Source organism: Chelon labrosus (assembly GCF_963514085.1).
Source record: "Chelon labrosus genome assembly, chromosome: 17".
Taxonomy (NCBI): domain Eukaryota; kingdom Metazoa; phylum Chordata; class Actinopteri; order Mugiliformes; family Mugilidae; genus Chelon; species Chelon labrosus.
In genome coordinates this window covers 16,369,462-16,389,395 of record NC_140350.1, presented here as the reverse complement: position 1 = coordinate 16,389,395, position 19,934 = coordinate 16,369,462, and the positions used below count along the sequence as shown (strand labels likewise).

The following is a 19,934-nucleotide window of genomic DNA, read 5'->3' as shown; positions in this document are numbered from 1 at the left end:
TGTCATCTGATAATAGTCTGATTGTGCGACATCATGTATCGGTGGAGAAAAACATTGAACCCCTTCTGCGTGTGGAAAACGATTTCGACGAGGATGGGATTCGAACCCACGCGTGCAGAGCACAATGGATTAGCAGTCCATCGCCTTAACCACTCGGCCACCTCGTCGTGTATTCGCCTATGCGCCAGATATTGGTACATATTCTTTCTATAAATACTGTTGTGTAGTTTGTGCGTGTAGCGTTTCAGACTTGTGTTATTGCGTTAAATTACAACGAATAGTTTAGTTTTAACCTTGTCAGAACTATATTACGTGAAGTACGTCGTAATGCCGATCAAGGTTACTATCCGATTGGTTACAGTTTCTATCAATCACAATACGCAACTTGTGATTGGCTGAGGGGCGGGGCAAGTGTTGAATGAATGCAGGAAGTGTACAGCGTGAGACTGCAATTTGACGAAGCTGTTAACGGAATTAAGGTAACGAGTTGTCGAGTTGACTTTCACCTCTATACCTGTCGAGTTTGCATGAAATAATGACCAGAACAGACGGCTGAATAGCTTACACCTTATATGTTGCTTACTGAGTGTTTAAATGCTACAAAAACATTCAGCAGCAGCCTTAGCTTGCGTGCTAGAAGCTAACACTACTGGGGGTTAGCTGTAGCCTCAATGCTACATAGATTTTCAGGTTTTCATTAAACTTTCAGTTTGAGCGCTGACCTGCTGTTATTAGGCTGGTAATTTATAAAAACATGCATTTTTTTTAGGCAACGACTAGACTGGTTTCACTTTAGCCTGTAGTATGTTTTAAAGGAAAGTGAAATAAAACGAGCTTCAGTGCCGTTATAATTGATCTTAGGTTTCTGTTGAATCTGTGCCACTTTTACACAGTTCATGGTTCACTGGTGGTGGACACCTGCTATCTCTAAAACAGGTCTTGTTTTTTTTTTTTTTACTGGATCCATGAAATGGATTATCAAATTAAACTTGTAATTTAAAAGTATCTTATAAAAAAAAAGTCCCAAAACATAATAAAGTGATGAGGTGAAGATTTTGATCCTTTAAATGTTGTATGTATGTTGGATATACTAGTTGCAATTCAGCAGTCATAGCTTGTTCCCTATTTATTGGGTTAGATGCATTTCATTGTGTATGTACCTGCATTAGATGCAATGACACTCAAGTTAAATCTAATTTAAATTGGACTTTTGTTTTACTAAACATTCAACTTAAGACTTTGTGCAAGTTACCGTAGTCTTTAAGTATTGGTGTTTTATAGACCAGGTGATTAGTTGTTGTAGTTTAGCAGTTTATTTGACTGGTGTGTTCAGTATGTCAACACAGACAAAGTGACACTACCTACTAACCAGTGGCCCTTTTTATTCTGCTTGCTGGTTATCATAATGTTTGTACATTACATAAGCTGTCTAAAGGCGACAGGTGCGCAAATACTTATTAAAGCTCACGGTTTATTGACGTGATGTTCTAACATTCATTTACTCTTTCATCTCCCAGTTTTACCATTTCTCTTATCACTTGCTTTACATTAAATTATAATTAACAATTTAATAATTTTCCTGACCTCATCTGCTTTTCTTTCCCCCTTTCAGTACCTTATTACCAGCGTTAAATCTCAGAGTAAAGATGGTGGACTCCCAGTACTACCTCCCAAATGACATTGGCGTCTCTGCCCTTGACTGCGGCGAGGCCTTTCGTCTGCTTTCACCTCAGGAGAAGATGTACGCCCACTATCTGTCACGCTCCGCTTGGTACGTTACTGCCTGGAAGTGTTTAAAATCAGTAGAGGTCCTGAACGGAACGGAAACCTAAATTATGAAAATGCAAGACTTGCATTTAGTTACAGTGTGTTGCATCCTTGTTGATTAAATTTGCATCAACATCTGTCTCAGGTACGGTGGTTTGGCGGTGCTGCTGCAGACATCCCCAGAGTCTGCAAACATCTTTGTGTTGCTGCAGAAAATCTTCAGGAAGCAGCCGCCTGCACAGCTGGAGCAGGTTGCTACAGCAGCTGGACTCAGCTCTGAAGAGTACCAGGTACAAAGTCTTTGTCTGTTTCACTCGCCACACAGCCTTTCATCAGTGCACGTGTTCACGTTTTTTAATTTTTGCATGATTTTCCTTTTTGTCTGTGATGTTAAGGCGTTCCTGGTGTATGCAGCAGGCCTGTATGCAAACATGGGGAACTACAAGTCTTTTGGAGACACGAAGTTCATCCCAAATCTGCCAAAGGTAAAATAAACCTGCCAGGCAACTTCCAGTTGAGCCGGTTTGTTATCAGTTTTACAGAATCTACAACTATCTGACACAACAACAACCTTGAGTGGGAGCAACAACATTTTTAACGAATAACCTAAGATATAAAACTGTAAAGTGTTTATCATGTAGAAACACCGCTTCTGTGATTTATTTTAAAGTGCCTGCATCTGTTCTAGGACAAGCTGGAGGCTCTGGTAAAAGCCAGCCAGGCCTTTCAGGAGCAGCCCACTGAGATGGAGGCTCTGTGGAACAGCTGCTCGTGTCCCCTCTACTCCCTGGAAGACAGGCAGAAACAGCTGGGCCTGGGTGACAAGGTGGGGTCTTATCTCAGTGAACGCAGAGTTCAGGCCAGCTTTGACCAAAACTATTTTCTCAGGCAGCATTTAATGGGTTCATGTGTTGAACTGGCTGGAGCGCTCCAGACAAACATTGTTTTGACCTAATTTCTTCTTCCTGTCTCTGCCTCCTTTTCTTATTTTTTAGGAAGCCGTTGAACACAATCACTGCCCCCTGCTAGAACATTAACATCTATATTATTGCTATTTTATTTCTTCTTCTTCTTCAGGGAATTACCACCTATTTCTCAGGAAACTGCTGCCTTGAGGATGCTGAGCTGGCTCAGAAGTTCCTTGACTCAAAAGTGAGCTAAAAATAATATTTTTATTTCCATCGTTCTGGTCCATTTCTCTTAAAATTAAAACATCTTCTCTCTGTGTGACATGTTTATCACTTCTAACAAATGTATATTGTACAGATTAGTCTTTTTCCATCATCCCTCTGGTTTGCTGCTGACAGGATGAGTCATAAGCTCTTTTAATGTCTCTTATTCTTAGCTATGATCTTGTGTTTCTAGAAACTGTCTGCTTACAACACCCGTCTGTTCAAGAGGGACAGTGGAGGGAAAGCTTGCTACGAGGTGCGCTTGGCCTCAGCTGTGCAGAAAGGTCAGAACACGGCAGACGGGATTTAACATGTCGCACATCACAGGTCGTTACCCTTATTAACTCTCATCACTGCTGCTCAGACTGCGCGGTGGACGGAGAATGCGAGTCCTGCTGCGGCAGCTTCAGCTTTGAAGACAAAGAGTTCACCGTGAAGAGAGGAGACTACGGTCCTCTGATGGAGAAGGTCTGTGAAAACCTTCAACAAGCAGAGGTGAGACGATGAGGAGTACGGCAGGGCGTAGAGTCGGTGTCTGGTCCGTGTTCTTTTAGTTCCCTGAAATGTCAGCAGAAATCAGATAAACATAAAGGTTGACAGTTTAAAGTTAATGTACTCCTGCACCTTTGGGAGCACTTCAGGAGGAAACAGTTTACACCAATCAGACATTATGTTCATTAATTGTCTTATAAATGCCCCAAAATAATATCCCTGTCACTGAGTTAATTTTGTACTTCTGACAAATAAGGCCTACGCTGCCAACGAGAACCAGAGGAAAATGCTTGAGGAGTACAGGCGCAGCTTCACCTTGGGCTCGGTGGAAGCCCATAAAGAGGGCTCGCGTTACTGGATCAAGGACAAGGGACCAATCGTTGAGAGGTGAGCCGCCACCGAACCACAGCGTCAGTGAAGGGGCGGGTCCATCGTCCCGTAGCTGATTTAATGCCAAACACATTCGTGCTCGGATCTTGTTATCTGATTATTTTCAGTAACTGTTCAACAGTAATGGAAGTCTCTTTGTATTATGACATTTTGAGCGACTTCTTTTAATGCTGATGATTGCAGTATCTACAAAAGTTTTTTTTAATTTAGGCTTTCACTTCCTCATAGATCCAGTCTTTAACATTTCTTGGTTGTTCACCCTGGACTTTGCACTCGCTGTTGAATAAACAACTTTCTTTTATTAACCTGTAAAACCCCTCTTCTCTCTCTCTCTCTCCCTCTCTCTCTCTGCACTGTCTCAGTTATATAGGGTTCATAGAGAGCTACAGGGACCCGTTCGGCTCCAGGGGAGAGTTTGAAGGTGACGGCTCTGATATTAACACATTTATTGAACTTCTTAAAACTCATATTTCGCAGCCCATGACTCTATTGACTGTCCCTTCTACAGGAGTTAAAAGAGAGACGTTCTTTTTTTAACATTACATTCGTGATGCCGCTCTCCAGGTTTCGTTGCAGTGGTGAACAAGGCCATGAGCGAGCGTTTCGCCAAGCTGGTGAGTTCAGCAGAAGTCCTGCTTCCCGAGCTGCCTTGGCCCAGCGAGTTTGAGAAGGACACGTTCCTCAAACCCGACTTCACCTCCCTGGACGTTCTCACCTTCGCCGGCAGTGGAATACCGGCTGGAATCAACATCCCCAACTGTACGTTTGCTGCGAAGAAGTGTCAAATAGCGGCAAGCATACACGGAGCGTTGCATTTAAAATCTGTGTTTCTGTTTTTATTTCTGTATAGACGACGACATCAGACAATCGGAGGGCTTTAAAAACGTGTCGCTAGGCAACGTGCTGGCTGTGGCTTATGCTACACAGAAAGAAAAGCTCACCTTCCTGGAGGAGGAGGACAAGGTAACCAGGCGTGCAGCTTCCTGTTCCTCGTAGATATCGGCTCTTAGTTTGGTTCGTGTGTCCTGTAATTATATGTTCTCCTTTTTTTTTTTTTTCCCCTCTAGGATTTGTTCATTAAGTGGAAAGGCCCGTCGTTCGAGGTGCAGGTTGGACTCCATGAGCTCTTGGGCCATGGTAGTGGCAAGCTGTTTGTGCAGGTCAGTCAAATAAATACTGATCAGCCACAACATTATGACAGGAGAAGCAAAAACATTGACCATCTTTTGACAATTCAAAGTTCTGCTGGTAAACTTTTGGGCCTGGCATTCATGTGGATGTTACTTAGACATGTAGCACCCACCTAGACCAGATCAGGCACCCCCATCCCATAGCAATGACAGTCCTTGATGGGAGCAGCCATCCCCAGCAGGACACACAGACAAAAACGCTTTAGGAACAACTTAAAAAAAACATGAAAAACAGAACAAGGTGTTCACCTGGCCTCCAAATTCACTAGATCCCAAACTGATCAAGTATCTGTGGGATGATCCACAGAGACCCCTCCCCTCAACTCATGGTACCCAAAGGCCTACCATTGGTCATAATGTTATGCCTGATACTGTACATCAGCATTGTTGCTTTCTTTGCTGTCCCAGTGAAAGAAATGATTAAATTATGTATGAATTACCAGGAAATAAAATCTGATCGTGTCCCCTCTACTCATAGGATGACAAGGGCAAGTTCAACTTTGACCAGACTAAGGTGCTCAACCCGGAGACTGGAGAACCAGTGAGTTGGTTTGTTGTTGTGAGCAGCTTGTCGTGTGTTTGATGAGGTGGCGAGACACCGACTGAGGTAACTGAAGGTGTGAGTTCCATCTTTTCAGGTGTCCAGCTGGTATCGGGGCAGCGAGACGTGGGACAGCAAATTCTCCACGATCGCCTCCTCGTATGAAGAGTGCCGCGCCGAGTGTGTTGGACTCTATCTGTGTCTGAACAAGAAAGTGCTCAGGTATGCCTTAAATTAACTTTATATATATTAATGTGACATACGTACATGAAACCTGTTTAGGTGGTTTAGCCCAAGTTTTGCATCTGGGAGTATACAGCCATTACATTATGACCACCTTCCTAATATTGTGTAGGTCTCCCTTGTGCCTCTAAAACAGTTGTGACTCATCAGAGAGTGGACATGGGCCTTCTGAGGGTGTCTTGTGGTGTCTGGTGACAGAATGTTGTTAGTGGGGGCCTTTGGGTCCTATGGGTTGAGAGGAGGGGTCTCTGTGGATCATCCCACAGATACTTGATCAGTTTGGGATCTAGTGAATTTGGAGGCCAGGTCAACACCTTGTGCTGTTTTTCTTGTTTTTTGACTTGTTCCTAAACTGTTTTTGCAGGGCTCTCAAGTTTTGAAGACAGGCAAGAGTGACATCCACCAAACCCCCCCCCCCCGTCCGTCCGTCGTCGCACACACTCATTGTTTGTGTCAAACAAGTTGTGAATTTGTTGTAACATTACAACAGGAGTTGACTTACTCTGTGCTCAAAGTGATGCTTAGGCTGCGTTCAGACTGCAGACGAATCTGATTCAAATCTGATTCCTTCTCATATCCGATTTTTATTGGAAGGAGGCCAGAATTAGAGGCAGGCCTTAATTTCTATTTGAGCAAAACGAACTACGAGTAGAATGAATAAAAACAAGATTTTGTGTCTATTTGAACCTATAAAATACTAGGTTCATTTATTAAAAACGTACAGTTACCATAACATGGTATGCATACAGAACATTAACAACAAATGAGCGGGAGCGAGTGGGACCCGTCCCTCCCCGCAGGGAGAGAGGGCGCAGTGAGCACTGATTCCACGACCCCAGGGAAGCGGTGAAGTGAGATGCGGGGGGTCGCTGTAAAGCTCGCGGCCGGAGCCGTCGAGCCACCTTCGCCCCGAGCACTTACAGGCCGCGCACCGCCACGGAGGAAATGCGCCCGGCGGGGGCCGGCCGACGCCGGGGAGAGGTCCCGCTGAGGGGATCCTCCCACACCGTGCCGCTGAAACCCTGACCCGCCGAGATGGTTCTAATAATAGCCCCGGCCGCTATTAGAGACCGGCCTTTATTTACCTCCGCTGACAGCGAGACCCGGCCGCTAATGGAATACAGGCCAATATTTTTAGATCAATTAGGTGAAACTGGATAATTTGCCACGGCACACCTGACGATCTCTCACTGCACACACTTTCTGCCGGTTCCACAGTGAGAGAGGCGCGACCAGAGAAATTTTGGGCGCTGCGGCATATTAAATATATTATAAATATTTTTTCTGCGTGAGAAATTCAATGTGTGGCGGGAGTGCGTGACAAAAGACCGAAATGAGTGACTGTCACGCTCAATGCGTGACACTTGAGAGCCCTGTTTTTGTGTGTGTCCTGCTGGGGATGGCTGCTGTCATTAAGGAGTGTAATTGCTATAGGGTGGGGGTGTCTGGTCTGGTCTAAGTGGGTGCTACGTGTCTAAGTAACATCCACACAAATGCCAGATCCAAACGTTTCCCAGCAGAACATTCCATTCTCACAAGATGTTCAATGTTATTTACTTCTCCTGTCGGTGGTCATAATGTTATGCCTGATTGTGTATTTATATATTTATTTATAATTCCTCTGTAATGAAGTGGTTATTATATGTGGCTGGTGGCTGTGAAGGTGGTTTACTTTTGTCTCTGTCTCTGTCCCAGTATCTTTGGCCACGATGGACAGGATGCCGAGGAAGTGGTGTACGTCAACTGGCTCAGCATGGTCAGAGCTGGACTGTTGGGTCTGGAGTTCTACACACCTGAGAGCAAGAGCTGGAGACAGGTAGTCTGTCTGCTCACTCAGTAACATGTGGCCTCCTTCACTGGGAGCGTTTCATTTCCATAGAGCTTGTGTTTATAGGACCAGTCAGCGTATAGATGTGTCCGAGGTGTTTTTATAAGGCTGCTCGTATTAAGTGTGTCCCAGTGTTTACTTGAGTTTCGGGCTGATGTAAACACTCTGTGACGTGTGCTGGCCTCAGGCTCACATGCAGGCTCGCTTCGTCATCCTACGGGTGCTTCTGGAGGCCGGGGAGGGCCTGGTGGGCCTGGAGGAAGTGACGGGACAGGACGGCAAGCCCGACGCGCGGATCACGCTGGACCGGAGCAAGATTCACACCGTGGGAAAGAACGCCATCCACAGGTTCCTCTGTAAACTGCAGGTACGTCCACAAGTCTCCTAAACCGTTACAGAACAATTACTTTAATAAATAATAATAATAATTCACCGTGAAGTTAACATTTGTCATCTGCAGAAAATGAATCAGCAAGACTTTTGATTCTCAAGAATATTTTAAGCAAAATTTGTTTTCTATATTTGGGCTGGTTCAACTAAAATTATCACCTGAATCCAGTCAAATAACAACTCCCCCTCATCCACTGATGTCTAGATCCTTAAGTCGACGGCAGATGTGGATGGAGGCCGGGCTCTCTACGACCGCTACTCCACCGTCAGCGACAGCGGCGCCCACAACTTCCTACGTCTGCGTGAGACGGTGCTGCTGAGGAAGGAAGCTCGCAAGATGTTTGTTCAGGCCAACACCAGAGTCAGCGGTAAGAACTTGAGAGGGAATCACACATACAAGCATCCAGATTCAGAAAACTTAATTTGTCCCCGCGGGGCAAGTTAGGGCACATGTGAGCAGCGTGACGTGGAAAACGAGACACTTTTAAAAGAAAGAAAGAAAAGAACAAAATATGGTTTATACAAAAACTGTGCTATAAATGTCCATAGAGGATGTAAACATGGCTGTTACAGGTGTTACAGGGATTACTCCACAGGTAGTATAGATAATAAATAACAACAGGAGACAGGTGCATAAAAAATAAACTGTATGGTAGTCAGGAGAGTCTCTCAGCTGCATATTGATCTGAGGGAAGGAGACAGTCTCCAGTTCAGGTCTGTTGTGTGAGTGTCTGGTTAGTATTTGACTTCTCTAACTGTGAGACGTGTCTCCGCATCGACCTCAAGAAGAGACAAGAGACCAAAATACCACCAGAGTTATTGTAGTTTGATTCACTGATTTTTCCACAGCTCATGGAGGCATTTAAGACCTTTTTATTAAGTCCAGTCTTCACATAGAAATGGGATGTACACAACTGTTCGTCCTTCAGCGAGAGCAGGAAGTGATTCGGACTAATTCACTTGAACTATGCAAAGCTTGTATATATGTATGTAACACCCGTCTCATGTACCTATGGGGCGGGTCCTGGGTTACTCTTATATTCCCTTTTTTTTATGCTTTTAAATAAAATATGAATATTTGAATAAAACACCACACAACAACACTTGAAATGCAAATACTCTTCTTTAGTTATAAGTAAAATTTAAGTTCCAAAATGAATAAAATGAAATGAAATAAACCACTTGGGTATTAATATTTAACAGAAACGGTACCTGGTTTTAGTATTACTCAGTCTCTTATGTTCAAAACCCTCAAACAATATCGTCACCCTGTTAAAATAATCGCCTTACTCATTTTTTCAAGTTTTTCAGGAAAGACAAAAAACTTCACCAAAAGTGTAACATATGACATTTATTGATCATTTCAATCAAAAAGGATATAACAAAGGATGGCTATTGGCATAGTAATAATTAATAAATTATGTAATTATGAAATAAATGACTTAGGCAATTTTTTAAACATGCCTTTGTGACTTAAGCAAGATAAGGTAACACTTTATTTTGAAGGTGTCTACATAAGAGTCACACAAGCCTGTCATAAACATGACAAGTATCATGAGTATTAATGTTACTTCAAAGTGTCATTTATGTTCATGACACATCCCATGTCATGTTTATGACACGCTTGTGTCACTCTTATGTAGACACCTTAGAGTAAAGTGTTACCAATATTAGTGTCAACAATAAAACACTGATAAACTAAACTGATAACTAAACAATCTCCCTCTAGCTCTTCTTTGCTGGGTTCTTATCTGATGCCTATGAATGTGGCAAACTGTCAAAGAAGTGATGACACTCCATGGGTATGACGTGTTTCATTGACTGGAGGTCCTGGAACTTCCTCTCCTTGATTGGCAAAGCACGTTGAAACATTTTGGTCCATTTCATTGGCTCATTTGGCACCTGTACCCTCTGTGGCAGTTCTTCCCACACAGAGTCCTCCCCAAAGGACAGCTTGAAGTGGACTTTGCCTTCACTGCTAAACTGAAGAGCCCGCAAGTGATGCACAGTCAGATCTCCAGGTTTTTTGCCTGGTCTGATGCTTGCGAAGTAAGATCCATTCATTTTCAAGAACTCACCATGTTTGAGCACCTTCACATGGTAAGGTGATGGCTTGATTCTTGCAGTCTGGAGTATGATGACATAGTCCCTCGGGGTGAAGATATCTGTAACCATTTTGCGTTCAATAGTACTACGCATGCTGCCACACTCCATCTGCGTGTGCCAGGCAACAAGGTATTTCTGTGTTACTAGTACCCCATATTTCCTTGCAAGCTCAGAGAATGCATTTGCCACACATGCATTGCGGTTCTGATAACCACAGCCGTCGCTCCACACTATGATTTCCTTGAGTTCTGGATGGTCTTTGATAACACCTTCAAAATGGCGGTATTGAAGGTGTGCCAATACCTCACTGCTCAAGTCGCCCTCTGATTCGTCCCAAATGTAGCAGTATCCTTCCTTTGATCTGAAGTCGAAGAGGCTGCAATTTCGTTTTGTAGTACATACTGCTGGCTTGGGTTTTTGGACACAGCAGTACAGCTTGCAAGTCCATTGTCCAAACAGATTTCTCATTATTCGCAGAATCCTTGTCACAGGACGTCTCTTTCCTTGCTTCATCTTTTTTGGTGACATGTGCATCATACTCGTCCTTACTGATATTCCCATGTTTGAATGAAACACAAACATCACATTGATCTTTTCGTGGAATGAAAACTGAATAGTTCTCTTCATGGAGCACATCTGAGAAAAGTCGTGTTCCAGCAGCCCTCACTCCTGCAGTTGCAGCTACCTGTTGATATTCACGATGGTTGTGCCTGGATGAAGGAACTTCTTGTTTTTGTAGGTCTCTGTGCTTCTGCAATAGTGTGAATCAACAGTGGGCAGGCCCTTCAACCAGTCCTTAAGGAAATCCATCAGTTTCAAGCTTCGAATTGCGTCAGGATCCTCCAGCAGCTTTCTTTTGCTTGATGTTAACCTTCGAGACCAAAGTGGTGATGTACACCCAACGCTCTTCCCAGGTGTCCATTGCGCATATCTTCTGAAATATCCACTGCCTCTGCTCTTCTGTAATGTCTTGACAGTGTCGAGTTGAGGCTCGCTGACAGAACTTAGAGTTGCAGGGAGGACCCATAGCCTTTGCAGTTATCTCTTTACCATCTTTGGTCTTGTATGACATTCCTTTGAGACGTTTCTGCTTGGATTCATTTTGTTTCCATGTTCCTGGACTACGTTTTTTATTTCTTTTTGTTTACATTGTCTTCATCCTGCTGTTCTGGAGTTTTTGCCACCACATCTTCATTTTCAGACTCATCACAGGATGGGGAATAATTTGGATCAGCGATGACATCATCGTTATGAGATGTGTCCTCTTCACAACCTGTCTGCATGGCAACATCAATTGGTACTGCATCAAAACCAGGATCTTGCATTGCTACATGCATTGGTTCAATGCTGATCACATTTTCATCAGTAGATGAGACCTGATTGTCATCATCTACAAAAAAGGAAAAAAAGAAAACGTTTCCGCACTTTGTGTATGGTCACAATGAGATCAGTTGAATTAAGCTATTTTCAAGGTGGCAGAAATGATTGAAAAGACAGAAAATAGTTAACATTTTAACAGCCACAAATTGTAGCGCATTTCCATACCTTGCTAATGCTAGTTTTTTGGACTTGGCTGACTAAAATGCAGATTAAAAAAACCTCAATAATAAGACTAAACAACTTTGCAATATTCATAGCCTTGCCTTTATTAATAAGAAGTAAATGTATAGTATAGCTAAAAATACCTTGCTAATGCTAGCTTTATGGACTTAGCTATTGCGCTGACTAAAATACAGACTAAAAAAACTCAATAAAACTGAATAATAAGACTAAACAACTTTGCAATATTCATAGCGTAGCCTTTATTAATAAGAAGTAAATGTATATTATAGCTAAAAATATCATCACTTACCGATTGGGGGCGCGCTCTGAAGCATGGAAATTAGTTGTGCAAAGGTAGGCTCCATTTTGGAAAACTAATAAAATTCCCTAAGTCGCATTTTATTTTGACTTGGGCATAATAAATCCGCTTAAGTCACACACTTGACATAGGCCATTATCTTAAAGGGGTAAAATCACGTGATCTGATCAACTGAGGATGTAGGCGATTTTACCATAGGTGGCCAGCGTCATGAGATGATTTAGGCAAAAAAAACAACTTTGACAAAAAATGACGTAGGCGATTATTTTAACAGTGTGACGATATGAAACAAGAAAAACATATGATGGACCCACACGCACTCTCTCACACACACACACACTTGGTCCACAACAGTCTCTATTAATCACCAAAAAAAAAACCTGTTGCAGGCCTGTGACGTAGCTTGGGTGCGTTGAGGCCTAAAACAAACTGGCCGCTTCACTGCACGTGCATACTGCATGTACTCACGGCTCCCGACAGTTGGTGGCGTAAAGGGGGAATGACAACGTCACCGACAGGGCGCGGCAGCGGCACATAATCCACACGACCAACACGATCCTTAATGCCGTCAACATGTCCGTCTTTCTTTCCTAATTAGATACACAAGATGAGTTCCAAGTCCATATGTTGTTTCAGAGTGATTTAGCATGAACAAAAATGCAAGTGAATCGCATACAGCGCTAGGCGAAAGCTAACGGCTAGCTACGATTAGCATTAACAGTTCGGTTTACGCTGTTCCGCTTAGTCACAGTTTAAAAACACTCACATGCTCATAATTACCTCTTTGTTGTTCACAAAGTTTTTTGCGTCAGGTAACTGGCCGCTTCACCATAAAAACAACAACCTTGGTACAGAAAATCACTCCAATGATGACTCAGTCACACGTAACTCGTGATTCTCTTCTTCTCGCTCTGCTTCATCCCGCTATCTCCCGCCCTCTCACCTCAGGCTGTCCTGTGATTGGTTGGAGTCACCGGCTTTAATTATTGATTGACAACTCATCAAACAAGTAATAATGAAGTTGCCTTAACTATCATGCAATGACTCGTATCTCACAAGCACTACATAAATTAATTTAACTCTTGTTTTTATGTGAAATGACTTTTAACATCACTTTTTAACATTTTTAAATTGTTATGAATTTTTACACCCTTTAATAATAATAAACTTTTATGAACTATGAATTTCTTCATCAAAATAAATCATTTGATTAAGCAAGGGCTACATTAATTTGTCCCAGCAGCAGGGCAAGTGAAGCACATGTGAGCAGCGTGATGTGGAAAACACAACACTTTTAAGGAAAGAAAGAAAGAAAAGAACAAAATACGGTTTATACAAAAACTGTGCTATAAATGTCCATAGAGGATGTAAACATGGCTGCATGTGTAACGTGCAGACAGGTGTTACAGGGATTATTCCACAGGTAGTATAGATAATAAATAACAACAGGAGACAGGTGCATAAAAATAAACTGTATGGTAGAGGAGAGTCTCTCAGCTGCATATTGATCTGAGGGAAGGAGACAGTCTTCAGTTCAGATAGGAGTCTGTTGTGTGAGGTCAGGATTTGACTTTTCTAACTGTGTTTCTCCACATCGACCTCTAGAAGAGACAAGAGACCAAAATACCACCAATTGGATCTAAATTGATCCACTGATTTTTCCACAGCTCATGGAGGCATTTAAGACCTTTTATTAAGTCCAGTCTTCACATAGAAATGGGATGTACACGACTGTTCATCCTTCAGCGAGAGCAGGAAGTGATTCGGACTAATTCACTTGAACTTAACAATGCGGCCAGTTTGCCAAATGTGAAATTAAAACGTGGCTGTTTTACATATTTGTATTTATGCAAATCTTATGCTGTACGTCGAGACACTTTAGGTTATTTACCTGCAGGAGTAATTATTCTGACTGTGTGTCGTCTGCAGGGGACGGCGTGGAGCTGGAGGAGTACGAAGGCAGCGCCGCAGGTTTGATTCGCTCGTTCACCGAGCGTTTCCAAGACGACGCGGAGCAGCTGGAGGCCGACCTTCTGGAGCTGAACAAAAGAGATGCCCCCTGTTGGTGTTGATGGAGGGAAGATGGGTGGATGGCGGGATTATCTGCTGCATAGAAATACCGACTGAACACATTTTGTTTTTTTGTTTTTTTTTCTGTATGTAAAACTGATTCTTAATAAATGATGAGACAACATTTAAGTTTCATCCTTTGAATGAAGCCATAAGACACAAACAGATCTGATTGAGTCAGTCTTCACTGTCAGGTCTGTTTATAGTAACTGGATTATATTCAAATAAATGAGCTGCTCATCGACACAGCATCTTAGGAGACCTGCCAGTTAAACCTGACATTAAGCAAAGGTTCCTGGGCCAAAAACTGGCTCCACAATATAAACAGTTTCTACTCAAAATGAATTTTTATTTAAACCTTTGGAATAAAATGTAAATGTTGATGATGATCTGACGATTAATGGCTTCATGATGCCAGCTCTGGCATCGAGACGAAGTGATGGATTCTTTTTACTGTTGTATCCAGGACGACTAATAAAAAAATAAATAAAAAAAACTTGGCAGAAGAAATGTGGTGTTTAAAATATACAAATAAAAATGTCTTTGATAAGATTTTATACTTTGTTTTCTACAGAAATTCACCCACAATGAAACACAACAAACATTCCTGAAGATTCAGCTAAGATTTATATTAATAAGGCACAACACCGATCAAGCATAACATTATGACCACCTCCTTAATATTGTGTAAGTCTCCCCTGTGACTCCAAAACAGTTATGACTCATCCGAGAATGGACATGGGCCTTCTGAGGGTGTCCTGTGGTGTCTGGCAACAGGACGTTGTTAGTGGGGACCTTTTGGTCTGTGGATCATCCCACAGATACTTGATCAGTTTGGGATCTAGTGAATTTAGAGGCCAGGTCAACACCTTGTGCTGTTCTTCATGTTTTTTTTTTTAATTGTTCCTAAAGCGTCTGTGTGTGTGTGTGTGTGTGCCTGAGTCACGGTCATCAAGGAATGTCATTGCTATGGGATGGGGGTGCCAAGGTCTGGTCTAGGTGGGTACTACATGTCAACAAGTAACATCCACACGAATGAATGCCAGGTCCAAAGGTTTCCCAGCAGAACACTGAATTGTCACAAGATGATCAATGTTATCTACTTCTCCTGTCAGTGGTCGTAATGTTGTGGCTGATCGGTGTATGTCCACATACAGAGAGGTTGTTAAATTCATTAAAAAAAGTTGACCTTTCAGCTTTTACTATAATAAATATCACAGCAGAGAACAAGTGTCATAGTTAAATTTCAATCTCAATGAGTTTTGGAAGCCAACTCAACAACAGTTCATGTATTTGTTCATTCGATAAAGTTAATTAAAGGTTCATTGTAAAAGTGAACCATAAACAGTTTAAAGTCTATATAACTATTATTTTAGAAAATATTAACTTCAAGTGAAACTCATTAAGTCTTTGTGGCATTAATAAACATCAGGGTGACCTGACTGTCACCATATCTACATTAATTCAAACATGTTATTTTAGTCTTTAGATGTTCGTTAGAGGTTTGTCGGTTGGAGTCTCTGCTGGATCCTCGAGGTTGCTGAAGGAGCTGCAGCTCTCTGTGTCATTTACAGACGCAGCATTCATCAGTAGAACCTGATAAGTTTCCTCCTCTTTAGTCTCTTCATCCTTATTTTCATCTGTTCCTGTGCCCTCCTCCTCCTCCTCAGAGTCAGAGTCAGAACTTGCATAGCAGGCCTGTTCAGCCAGCTGAGAGAAGGACGGGGAGGTGAAGGGGGAGAGAGAGAAGGGGACTCTAGGAGAAGGAGCCGGGGACTGACAAGGAGAAAGGGAGGGAGAAATGCCCGGTGAGTCACGTGGAGAAAGAGAACGGGGAGCCTTGGGAGATAAAGATGGGGACTGATAAGGAGAAAGGGAGGGAGAACCACCGGGGGAGTCACGGGGTGAGAGGGACGAGGACACTTTGGGGACAAGAGGAGGTGCCATGGGAGAAGGAGATGGGGACATGTAAGGGGACAGTAAGGGAGAATGAGACCTAATCAGTGGAGAGGGCGCCATGTAATTTGAGTCCTCTGGAAGATTCTCCATTACCGTTGGCAGCAGAGCAGGAGCTTCTCCTCCTTTGACTCCAGCTACCTGGTCCTGCTCCTGCAGCTCAGGCTGGAATTGAGGAGGTGCTGATAGACGCGGCACACTGGGGCCGTCCTCCGTCCGGGTCAGAGGCTGGGTCTGGGTGTCTTTAACTGCTGGTTCCATCTGAGCCTCACTGGGTGGAACCGTTCTTTGTGCCCCTTTCTTGGCTTTACATTTGGTTTTAGGCATGAGAGGCGGAGGAGGCGGCGGAGCGAGCGGAGGTGACAGCATGGTTGACGTCTCGGTGGAAACCCGGACCTTGACGCTGTGCTTGAACTTGCGCCGTCTGGACAAAGTGGTCTGGGACTGCGGGAACAGCGGGTTGATGAAACAGAGCGCGCCCAGGCCGGAGCCGCAGTCCAGCTCTCTGGGGCTGCGCGTCGTGATCGGACAGAACTCGTGGAACAAAGTGGGATTCAAACCCGGGTGTTTGGCGGCGGCGTCCGTGTCCGAGTCGGGCTGCAGAGCTGAATCTGAGCCTGTCTGTGGTGCAGGAGCAGACGTTGTTGCAGCATCTGGCTTCTTCTCCTTCTCGCCTTTCTTTCTGGGCTTCATCGCCGCCCGCGGCCCACGGACGTTTAGGTGGGAACTCCAGAATTCTATAAAACAAGTAGTCCTCAAATGCAAAGCAACCAAAATTACAGTAAGTCTTCACCAAAAAGGATTTCATTTACTCAACTTCATAGCGTTTGTTGTTCGGAAAAGTAAAATAATTACATAATCAGAGAGAAATAAACACCCACACACTCATTTTCCCAGTGTTTCTGCTTGTTAGCCAGCAGCTGGGCGGCAATCAGTGCATATACAGCGTGGGCCCTTGTGTAAAGAAATCCTTTGAGGTGGAGGCATCTGAAGTGGAGGTCACAGACTGTCTGGAAACGAAGGAATTCACCAACCTACTCCCATATGTGAGATGGACTCCAGCTCTTTGTGCGACGTTGCCTTGGCGATGGCTTCAGGAAGCTCCAGAGGGAACGGCAGCACGTCTCTGACACGCGAACAAGAGCGTGAAACAAAATTAATCTTTACAGATAAATAGATATAGACAGAAATGAACATGAGGGGGGAAAAAAAGTGATGATAGTAGAGTCACATTTTACCTGCTGACACAGTAAAAGGAAATCAGTCTGGGGAGATCTGGAAAGCTGATGGCTGACGTCTCAAGAGAAAGAGCTGGGGATGAAGGACATTCAAAGAGACAAGGTGGTTAGTGTCGGCAGCGTGGGTGAAAGTTATCTTGATTTCCTGCTTTCCAATCACACACACACACACACACAGGACGCCATTTAACTCCATGAATGAAAATATACTACAGACAGATTAAATCACACACACAGACCTGTATTATTATTTTATTATAACAGTCATGACAGAGGATCTACTTTATTTTCACTAGTGCACCTAATGTTTTGCGCAAGCAGGGTTCAGCTTTGCTCAAAATCTGTTGAAACTAATCCCAGGGTTTTGTTGCAGACAGATGTAGTCTTTCAGCGTATAGAGTTTACTGTCAAACAAGTTTAGTTGTTTCAGCTCTTTACCAAAACATGTTCAAGACAAGGTTTTATAATCACTGCTTATTTAAAGTTTAGAGTCTCAGTGGTAGTTTGAAGATATTCACATCCAAATTGTAGGAAATGTTTAGGAATAACAGCTCTTTTAAAAAAGTAATTGGACAATTGACTCAAAAGCTTTTAAATCAGCTGCATGGGATATTCCTTCATTAATGCATCATCAGTTAAGCAGGTAAAAGGTCTGCTCTTCTCAACAAAGTATTAAAAATTAACATTTGATTTGAGACTTTGTATAAAAACCGTTGCAGCTCCTGAACGTTTCATAAGATATTTTTGTTCAGCTCCTTGCACTAACACTGCATCTCAGCTGTTTCATTTCAAGTCCGACGTGGTTGCGTGTCGAGCCACTGTCCAAATATTTTTGGGCCTAAGTGTATAACACGCTGTCTGAACGTGTGAGCAGATGGAGACCAACTTAACACGTTTTAAACTTGTGAGTGTCGGTGGTGGTGCACTCACCGGAGTGATCCTCCCTGATGCCAAACTGCTGAACGAAGGACGGCACGCTGTCATCCGCCAGGCGCACACACAGCACATTTCTCTTGGATGTGCGAGACTTTCGCACCAGGAACGTCTGCAGGAAAACACGGATGGATGTGAGAGTGTGAGCAGGGGTCAAGAAAAAGAAGTGCTGCTTAAAACATGGATGTGAAAGGAAGCCCCCATATTGTTCAGTGACAACAATATTCTGCAAACACCATCCAGGGGCCTCTTCTATCTGCCCTATGACAGATTTCATTAGTAATAGCACACATATGTCATGTTGTTGGCCCCCATCAGCACCTAGGATCTACTATAGGACAACAATGTGTGCACTTTCTGCGTAATGTGTGTTTGTGGATGTGTGTCGCACCCCAGGAGGTTCCCTCTGCAGTATGTGCAGAGCAGTGGCAGGGTTGATTGACAACTGAAGCCAGACAGGAACTGTAAGAAGGAGACGGTCCAGGACGCTGACGCTTCTCAGGGACCCTCCTCTTTGATGCGCCAACGGTTTGCGCTCCGATGCCTGGGTGGGCTCTGGGAAATCATACAGAGGTTCTTCTTGCTGTGCCATCTAAAAAATAAATAAATAATAATCACATATGTAATAGTCATAAATCAAAGGATTTGAGGAGCTGCAGGGTGGTGTTTTTATGTCTTAGCGGTTCACAGATAAAAGCGGAAAGATACAGAGACTGCTGCACACACACCTGCGTAATAAATCTGCCTGGAGTGAGACAGCAAGTCCAGACTTGGTAAAGCGCAGCAGCTCAGACAGAGCTTAAATGAAATAACAGCGTTTGGGAAACAACCTTTTAAGTTACAGACAGAAACACACAACACCCACCTCACAGCACTGACTATTAAAATGAAGACAAATGTAACTGATACGGGTTTCACTGTTAGTTATTCTGAAAGCATCTATTGATTGAATCTGGGAGCAGTTCGTATGGATCTGCAGCGAGCATTCCTCCTCTTAACTACAAAGTCTTCCTGTTCAACAATTACACAACTTTTCTTCCATCTGATCCTGTGTTTAGTTTTCATGTCTGTGGCGACAGCGTTCATACCTTTCAGCCCAGATGCCTCTTTCGTTTGAATCCCCTCCTACGGATCCTCTTTACGAAGGCATGCTGCTCGGTCTTCCACCAAGTTTACTGCCATGAAAAGTCAACTTGTCTTCCCTCTCGACCTGTTGTGACGTGCGTGCATCTCTGGCTCCTCCCCCCTCACTCACCTGATCTCACCTGGAAACAAATGTCACCGTACTTCTTCATCTTCTTTCTTTTTTTTTTTTTTATAACAAACTTTAATGGACATATAACAATATATACGTTGAATAAATTTCGTAATAAATATATATAGTTTGATATCCGTTAGTTTTTGTTAAAGCAAGAGAAACAACTTTTTCTCTCCCTTCAGGACAGACGCGGTCAACATTAAATGTCTCGACTTATGACAATTTATGAATACAACAACAACAATAGATAAACAAAAGCAACTAAATAAGAAAAGTGCACAAAGTGTCGTGGCTTGGACATCGCCAACAACTGTTTAATGATTTTCTTCATTGATTGCATTGTTTTTTGAAGTGGATTCAACAAGGGAGACGATTTAGCACATCCACAATTGTGTATGTAAAACTTAGCAATTATGATAGTTAAATGAAAAGATCCAGACCAGACCGACGTGTAAGAAATTAGTCTTGTGTTTGCAGTGAAGGGAACCAACAGCTAGTT

The 19,934-nt window shown here is 43.2% G+C and overlaps 2 protein-coding genes across 2 annotated transcripts; one reads left to right on the top strand and one right to left on the bottom strand.

Annotated features, from left to right (window-relative positions):
- The first annotated feature begins 368 nt into the window (after window positions 1–368).
- On the top strand, window positions 369–14,595 carry dpp3 (dipeptidyl-peptidase 3). The gene is made up of 19 exons (XM_084565525.1): window positions 369–479; window positions 1,613–1,771; window positions 1,913–2,057; window positions 2,163–2,252; window positions 2,456–2,593; window positions 2,845–2,919; window positions 3,133–3,223; window positions 3,304–3,434; window positions 3,688–3,818; window positions 4,184–4,242; window positions 4,386–4,580; window positions 4,672–4,784; window positions 4,889–4,981; window positions 5,490–5,552; window positions 5,650–5,774; window positions 7,491–7,611; window positions 7,811–7,990; window positions 8,219–8,381; window positions 13,910–14,595. The coding sequence occupies exons 2-19, from the start codon at window positions 1,647–1,649 to the stop codon at window positions 14,050–14,052; spliced, it is 2,181 nt and encodes a 726-aa protein (XP_084421651.1). The 5' UTR covers window positions 369–479; window positions 1,613–1,646; the 3' UTR covers window positions 14,053–14,595.
- LOC311503034 (uncharacterized protein) lies at window positions 14,593–19,458 on the bottom strand. The gene is made up of 6 exons (XM_084565527.1): window positions 19,266–19,458; window positions 18,569–18,769; window positions 18,175–18,289; window positions 17,245–17,317; window positions 17,041–17,132; window positions 14,593–16,743 (listed from the first exon to the last, which is right to left on the bottom strand). The coding sequence occupies exons 2-6, from the start codon at window positions 18,767–18,769 to the stop codon at window positions 15,536–15,538; spliced, it is 1,689 nt and encodes a 562-aa protein (XP_084421653.1). The 5' UTR covers window positions 19,266–19,458; the 3' UTR covers window positions 14,593–15,535.
- Window positions 19,459–19,934: the final 476 nt, after the last annotated feature.